The sequence below is a fragment of the Bombus vosnesenskii genome, unplaced genomic scaffold (genome assembly GCF_011952255.1).
Source record: "Bombus vosnesenskii isolate JDL3184/JDL3185 unplaced genomic scaffold, Bvos_JDL3184-5_v1.1 scf7180000016261, whole genome shotgun sequence".
Taxonomy (NCBI): Eukaryota; Metazoa; Arthropoda; class Insecta; order Hymenoptera; family Apidae; genus Bombus; species Bombus vosnesenskii.
In genome coordinates this window covers 4,017,295-4,024,258 of record NW_022884330.1, presented here as the reverse complement: position 1 = coordinate 4,024,258, position 6,964 = coordinate 4,017,295, and the positions used below count along the sequence as shown (strand labels likewise).

At 32.1% G+C, this 6,964-nt stretch overlaps 2 protein-coding genes across 2 annotated transcripts; both read right to left on the bottom strand.

Moving 5' to 3' along the window:
* Positions 1-686: 686 nt before the first annotated feature.
* LOC117241842 (sodium-coupled monocarboxylate transporter 1-like) lies at positions 687-4,786 on the bottom strand. The gene is made up of 15 exons (XM_033508028.1): positions 4,463-4,786; positions 4,048-4,373; positions 3,642-3,856; positions 3,514-3,565; positions 3,371-3,438; positions 3,143-3,297; positions 2,916-3,056; positions 2,707-2,815; positions 2,382-2,491; positions 2,119-2,305; positions 1,977-2,063; positions 1,813-1,901; positions 1,610-1,723; positions 1,350-1,536; positions 687-1,240 (listed from the first exon to the last, which is right to left on the bottom strand). The coding sequence occupies exons 2-15, from the start codon at positions 4,289-4,291 to the stop codon at positions 1,163-1,165; spliced, it is 1,836 nt and encodes a 611-aa protein (XP_033363919.1). The 5' UTR covers positions 4,292-4,373; positions 4,463-4,786; the 3' UTR covers positions 687-1,162.
* Positions 4,787-5,181: 395 nt separating this feature from the next.
* LOC117241848 (proteasome subunit beta type-6) lies at positions 5,182-6,653 on the bottom strand. The gene is made up of 5 exons (XM_033508039.1): positions 6,479-6,653; positions 6,090-6,157; positions 5,877-6,008; positions 5,519-5,793; positions 5,182-5,411 (listed from the first exon to the last, which is right to left on the bottom strand). The coding sequence occupies exons 1-5, from the start codon at positions 6,572-6,574 to the stop codon at positions 5,284-5,286; spliced, it is 699 nt and encodes a 232-aa protein (XP_033363930.1). The 5' UTR covers positions 6,575-6,653; the 3' UTR covers positions 5,182-5,283.
* Positions 6,654-6,964: the final 311 nt, after the last annotated feature.

Sequence of the window (6,964 nt, the reverse complement as noted above, 5' to 3'; positions counted from 1 at the left end):
TAATACTTCATAAGTACGAAAGATTAGAATATCGTGTATCCGAATACTTTTCCTCTACAATTTTTTATATGCATTTACAATTTTATAAATGCAAAGGATATGATCGATTTGTCTAAATAGTCTAGACATACATTTTTCAGCTTATATGCTAGTATCTAAATCTCTGTATGATCTAATGCTCAATTTTAAATAATTATAAACTGCATGAGTCAAATGTTTGTATAATTCAATACAATTAATCTTAATTTGTTATATTACATCTGGATTGTAATAACATAATAATAATAACTGCAATATACATACCAGGCATTATAATGTGGAGTGATCTAAGAAAAAGAAACACCGATGCATTCCTCTCAGATAAAATCAAACATTCTGAAAGAGTGTTTCTCCTGTTGGATTTATTCATTGTACATGAACTAATGTTTTCTGATTTTTATTCTGTGTGAGTATGTGTTCGAGAGAATTAATGATAATTGTAAAGGAAAAACGATAGTTTTAATATATCATTTTTATTTAACAAATAAAATATAGATATTTAATAATTTATTCTTTCGGAATGACTATTTAAACAGAATTTTTAAAGATTTTTAAATATTTCCAGATATGATTCTTTTTTATTATTTAAATATTCTATTTTCATTCCATTTTTTATGTACAATGTGAAAGTGAAAGGAAAAGGCGTATTTCAAAAAGTTTGATTGTTTTATATATCCTGAACGTTATATATTTTATAACGAAGGTAAGAACTTCATTGAAAGTATTGCTAGTATAACATTAGAATAATAACGTATATATTATCTTTGTACATTTCCGTTAATGTTGAAATATACGTACGAAATACACTATATCTGTGAGTAAGTGTAAAAAATGTATGGAAGTTTTATTCGTGTGTCATACTCCGCTGTCAGACGACTTTTAACACTTTCGTGTGACTAAGAATTATATGAATAAGTCCGTCTCTCTCTTGCCTCGGTATTTCAACTCATCCAGACTCTAACTCGAGTCATTTTGTACTTTATTTTCTCCATTGACCTAACTTATTTTAGACTCAATCCTCTTAATTTGATATTTCAGCCTGTCAACCAAACACTTCATCTCGTACAGTTTGCCGACCCCTGATTCGATCAGCATGGATCATAATCATCAAGTCAAGGTCATACTAATGTGATACGCTTTCAGCTGCGTTCTCCTCGCCGGCTCTACGTATTTCCAAACTGTGTACTTCTAAATTCTCGACCTATAAGAAACAAAATACGTATGATATCAATGGTCGAAAAAAGATACTGTACGAATTTTTTGAAAAAGACACATTTGTTAAAAGAAACTGATAGCTGATCATTGCTTGCCTCCTGATGAGGTTCTTTGCCCGATATTTTCAATAATTTCCTTATAAACGGGGCCAGTAACATTGGATCCAATTTTTCAACTTTTTCGGACGAGATCAGGCTCACAACTAGTCCGATGGTCATCGTCACTAAGGCACCGGTAACGGTGTACCAGAGATAACTGAGACGATACAACGCTAGAGGTTCCCTGAAAAATATTTGTAAAATTATAGAGAGAAAAGTATATAATTAATGTTTTCTTTTAAAAATTTGATTATTACGGAAGAAATTCGTCACCATCCAAAATCGTGTCTGGAGGCTCGAGTAACATTAAGTTTTCTACTTGAGGGAACGAATAATAACATCCTTCCGTGCTGACTGGTTTCTCGTCGAATCTATCGAAACATTTTACGTTGGCCAATATTATAAATAGTCGAGAAGTGGCAAATATTTATTTTAAAATCATTCGATTCGTTATTCTTACTTTATTCTTCCACTAGCAATCGCTGCTTCTGCCGAAAGGCTAATCCAACCCATAAAACCCAAACCAGAAAGGCCACCTATCAGAGCACCCTATATTTCGTACAGAATTATAATATCCCCATTTCCGTTGTTCTTTTATCATTTTCATATTAAATTTTAGCATACCTTGGCATTTACCCAGGGCAATAAAATACCCATGCTAAAAATTCCAAGAGACGGTCCACTGGTAATGGAGGACAAGTTCATAGATAACTGAAACAGACTTTATTTTGACTAATTCTTTAGATTAAATTCTTGCACGTTGTACCTGCAATACGTGAGATCCTGTTTTTTCGACGACAAATACTAGCGCCACACAGGTTGCCCCAAGAACAACTACCGTCAGTTTTAATAAAATATCCGCAGCTCTTGGCGAGACGGGCGTTTTCCTAAAGGGTTTAACAAAATCTTCTAACACCACTGCAGCCATCGAATTCAAACCGGTAGATAAAGAACTAAAATAAGGGAATGATTAAATATTGATTTTTTTTTTTTACAATTGATCGTGAATATGAATGATAGAAAGGTTACCTCAATGCTGCACTAAATACTCCAGCGACAAAGAGACCCGGAAGACCCGGAAATTCATTTAATATGTTCATAACAAGCAATGGTAATAACTGATCCTTAGCACCTGCTAACTACATGAGAAATATATTTTTCTTTTAATATCGGATTATTCTTAGAAATATAGAATACACAAAATAAAAATAATGTAAAAAATTGTAAAATATTCACAGGATGTAAAGTATGAAATGTCAGATGCATGAGTGATATGTTGCAGACGAAATCTTTCTATTACTTCCAGTTCATGATATATTGTGGAATTAGGGTATCAGGGAAGTCGGATCATTACCTTTGTTGTAAGTGGATCACATACATGGTACCAGGCATATATTAACATTCCCGCGTATCCGCATATTCCTATTAAAATCAAGACTCCAACTATAAAGATCCAAAGCGCTCTAAAACATATCCCATTTTGTGCCTTAGATCGTTTAATAGTTTATTTCGGAACTTATACTTTACAAATAAAAAAAGAAAGATTTAAAACAACGGATATACCTTCTAGCTGATTTTAACGTGGGCAATGCAAGATATCTTTGTATCATGTTCTGATTGATAACGGATACTTGCAACCAATGAAAGAAACCACCAACGACGAGAGACCAAATCGTATGCCTCGTAAGAGGACTCCAATCTGCCCTATTCCGAAAATTCGTATAACTTTATTATTGTTCTACTCGCGACCATTATTTTTCTTTTTAACGGTGATATTATATAATGCTCACGTGGGTAATTCGAGTCTTCCAGATTCTAGATTTCTTCTTATTACTACCGAAAATCCACCTACGTCGGATGTTCCCTTAAGAACGATTAATATCATAGAGCCAAACATTATGAAGGTCTGAATAAAATCGGTCCATACTACTGCTCGTAAACCACCCTAGTAAAACGCGAATTATTTTGTACATTCTTAAGAGAATAATTTTCGTATCTACGAATTATATATGTCTTACCACACAAGTGTAAAAAATGCACACGATACATACGAACGGAGTGACTACATGTACATTCACTCCAGTAACTGTAAATACGTTATTTTATATGTTAATACTATGTGACTAATTCTATTCAAAATTATTCGGTGTACATTCAGTACCTTGATTAAAAGCCAACGCTGGTACGTAAATAACAATAGGAAGCCATGTCATCTAGAAAAGAATAAGATATTTTTCTCATCGAAAATTTGAATGAATAAATGAATGAAATTGAACTAGAATAACTCACGATGCCGATCAAGAAAAGTACTGATCCTAATGTTCTGATTTTCCTATCGAAACGTTTTTCGAGATATTCGTATGTGCTTGTAAGCCTGAGTTCATGGAAAATTGGTAAATAGATTCCTGACGTTACAAAACCAACGATGATTACTCCGAAACCAATACACAGGTAACTAACACCGTGTACGTAAACTTCCGTTGGTGTGCCCAATAATGAAATACCTATTATTATTATTATTATTATTATTATTATTATTATTATTATTTAATAATAGTTACAGATTGAAGAAATAAAAATAAATTTTGCATAAAAATTGGTATTCGTTGTTATTATTATAATCTAAATATTTTAATGAGAATGCTATCGTTACAAACAGGTAGATAGTTGTTTAGAATTTCAAGCGAACTCCTACCCGATATAAAGCTGGCTATAAGACTCAAACTAACAGGGAACGTCTTCATGTTTCTACCACCCACGAGGTATTCGTCTTCTCCTGATGATTTCTTAATAAAACCGAAATAAATACCAACGAAGCCGCAAGCAACCAACATGAACGCGAAAACTGTATAATCCCATATACCAAAACTTCGCATCATTTCACTGACTTCCTGTACGGTTAGCATGTCTTGCGACCAATTTGGTTGACGATCCTCCATGCTACCTTCTGCGGTTATTTTGTTACAGAATGGAATTTTGTGACTGTTTCAACGCCTTGAGGCGTTTCGAATTAGCTAAATCCTTTTAAGAATGAATAATTGACATCTTTTTAACAATATAAAAATTACGCTTTTATATTTTTAAGTAGCATAGTCAAAAACGGCACTTACCTTAATTTTTATGCTTGATAATTTTTCAGTCCATTAAAACTAATTTATTGAAAAGAACTGTGTACCTGCGAACTTTTATTTTGAGTTTGATACATCTGCGAAGAGTAATTTACAATTTATACAGGAATAAAAATTGCTAAATATAGTTAATATTTTGGACACGCGATATAACATTCAGGGTCAAAATATAATTCTATTCACATTGAATTAAATGATAAATTATTTCAAATTTATGACACGTTCGTTAATATATGGTGTGGAAGGTTGTAATGGATATCACGGAAGACCGGCTACAACTAGCGTGACAGTTCATCTGAAAAGAGGCAGAAGCTCGAAGCGGCCCGATACGATTGCACACATCACGATTGTGCCATTGTGACAATTTTCTCATTAAATCGACAATGAACATTAAGTACGAAGTTAAAACGACCGGGTATATACCAGAGTGAATCGTAAGTGGATAATACGACCTAAATATGGTAGTAGTTGTATAGATGTGTTTGATCACATTGACGGTCGCGTTTCAACCAAGTTCCTGGATGATTTTCGGGTGTCAAAGAATTATTTATTAATAGCTATTCAGCGCTACTGTAAGCGTTAACATGGTACTTGTTGGCAACCTATTTAAGAGATACATGTATAGAAAGTATACATACGATATGTATATACACTCGGAACAAACAACAACTGTAAAAAAAGTAAAAGGTAGATATGTTTTATATTAATTTAATTAAGAAATAACACGTGATTGATACAGAATTTTAAAAAATATAGGATAAAGTTGAAGTAAATAACCCATTTGGATTTAGCGTACACAACTTTTATCCCTCGTAGAAACGCGGTAATTCGTTGCCTAATATAACTTTCCTTTCAGCACCTTTTTCCGTAATAACGCCAATTCGGATGACACCACCGCTGCTACCATCGCGAGACATTGCCAATGCCAATGCTATAAAAATAAGAAATTTATTACATTGATATTACACTATTACATAATCAACATAATCAACAATTATATGCTCATATTGTACTGATAAAAGGTTGTTAAATATTTACTGTTTTCAACAAGTTTAACACATTCATCCCTTGACATGTTTGGCTTGTATTGTGCATCCATGTAACCATACACATAGGTTGAACCAGATCCTCCAATGGAAATTGGTTGTCGTACACACATACCACCTAGGGGAATACTATAAACTTGACCTCCTTTACGGCTATCCCATCCTGCCACCAAGATTCCTGCCATTAAGGAATCTCTGTAATTGTAACATAATTCACGAAACACATTTGCTGCTGTTTCTACTAAAGGTTCCATGCCCAGCTCCATTCTATAAAAATAAAACATATAAAATAAAATTATTCCATAATCCAATATATGTAAGTACATAAGTTCACACACAAATCTACTTACTTGTGCAGACTCAAATGATATGCAACTATGTCCGAAATAGCTTGGGTATCTGCCGCAGAACCAGAACGGCAACAATAAATGTGATCAGTGATTTTAGTCAGCTTATCAGCAAAACGATTGGAGATATAAGCCCTAAAATGGGTTAGTTATGAAATTCATTGTATAATTATTACCACATCCATAAAAAATAATTTTAGACATATCATATCATACCCAGTAGTGGCTCTAGAATCTGCTCCAATTACAACTCCTCCATCAAACTCACAAGCCATGATTGATGTCTAATTAATGAAATAATTTTTAAAAAATTGATACATTTCTTTCCAAAACTATAACGTAATAAAAATTATTTTGCTTTAAATAAATGTTTTCACGGAATACAAAATTTATATTATATATGAAACAATTATTAAAATATATAACATAATTATTTAAATTATGTATATATTATTAACATAATATTACAGAAAGTATACTGATGTTACATGAATATAACAGAATAAGTTAATTCTGTTTTGAATTTTCATCATGTATGTACTTTTAAGTTTGCACTGTCATTCTAACCTCAAAACGTGTTAATGTCAGAATTTATTGAAACTTACTCCTGTACTTTGCTCAGAGGAAAGCCAATCTGGGCCCAAATTACTGGCAACTGAACTTATATTAGGTTGAACTAAATTATCCATCATATATGCCATTTTTCAAAAATTCTAATAAATGCTCTTTCCGCTTGACTGTTCAATGTTGGAAGCTAATTTGTGACTACAGTGTGTCCATCTACAAAACTTAAAAAATGATGTCTGTATCTAAACATAATTATTAAATATGAATAATTTGCAATTTTAACGGAACAGTTTTAACAGCTTTTATTCAGAACAATAAATTTTGTTATTACATTTATGCTACAATAAACTTTTTACAACTTTTTCTATTTTTGTACCATGTACTAGACTTTTTCTAATAATAATTAAACAAATATTTTATACTTAAGTAAAATTATATCTATTTATTTACTTTTACTACCAGTGTTTGTATGGGTATTATACAATTAACAAAATATAATGAGCTTTAATTTTATCAAAGTAACT

Bases quoted from the DNA above. Each gene is read 5' to 3' on its own strand.
- LOC117241842 (XM_033508028.1), bottom strand. From the start codon at position 4,291: ATGGAGGATCGTCAACCAAATTGGTCGCAAGACATGCTAACCGTACAG. The intron at 3,566-3,641 runs GTGAGTTATTCT...ATTCTTTTCTAG, and splicing joins TACTTTTCTTGATCGGCATC to ATGACATGGCTTCCTATTGT. The intron at 3,057-3,142 runs GTGAGCATTATA...TTTTCGGAATAG, and splicing joins GGAAGACTCGAATTACCCAC to GGCAGATTGGAGTCCTCTTA.
- LOC117241848 (XM_033508039.1), bottom strand. From the start codon at position 6,574: ATGGCATATATGATGGATAATTTAGTTCAACCTAATATAAGTTCAGTT. The intron at 6,158-6,478 runs GTAAGTTTCAAT...TTCATTAATTAG, and splicing joins CCTCTGAGCAAAGTACAGGA to ACATCAATCATGGCTTGTGA. The intron at 5,412-5,518 runs GTAAATATTTAA...TTATTTTTATAG, and splicing joins TGTTAAACTTGTTGAAAACA to CATTGGCATTGGCAATGTCT.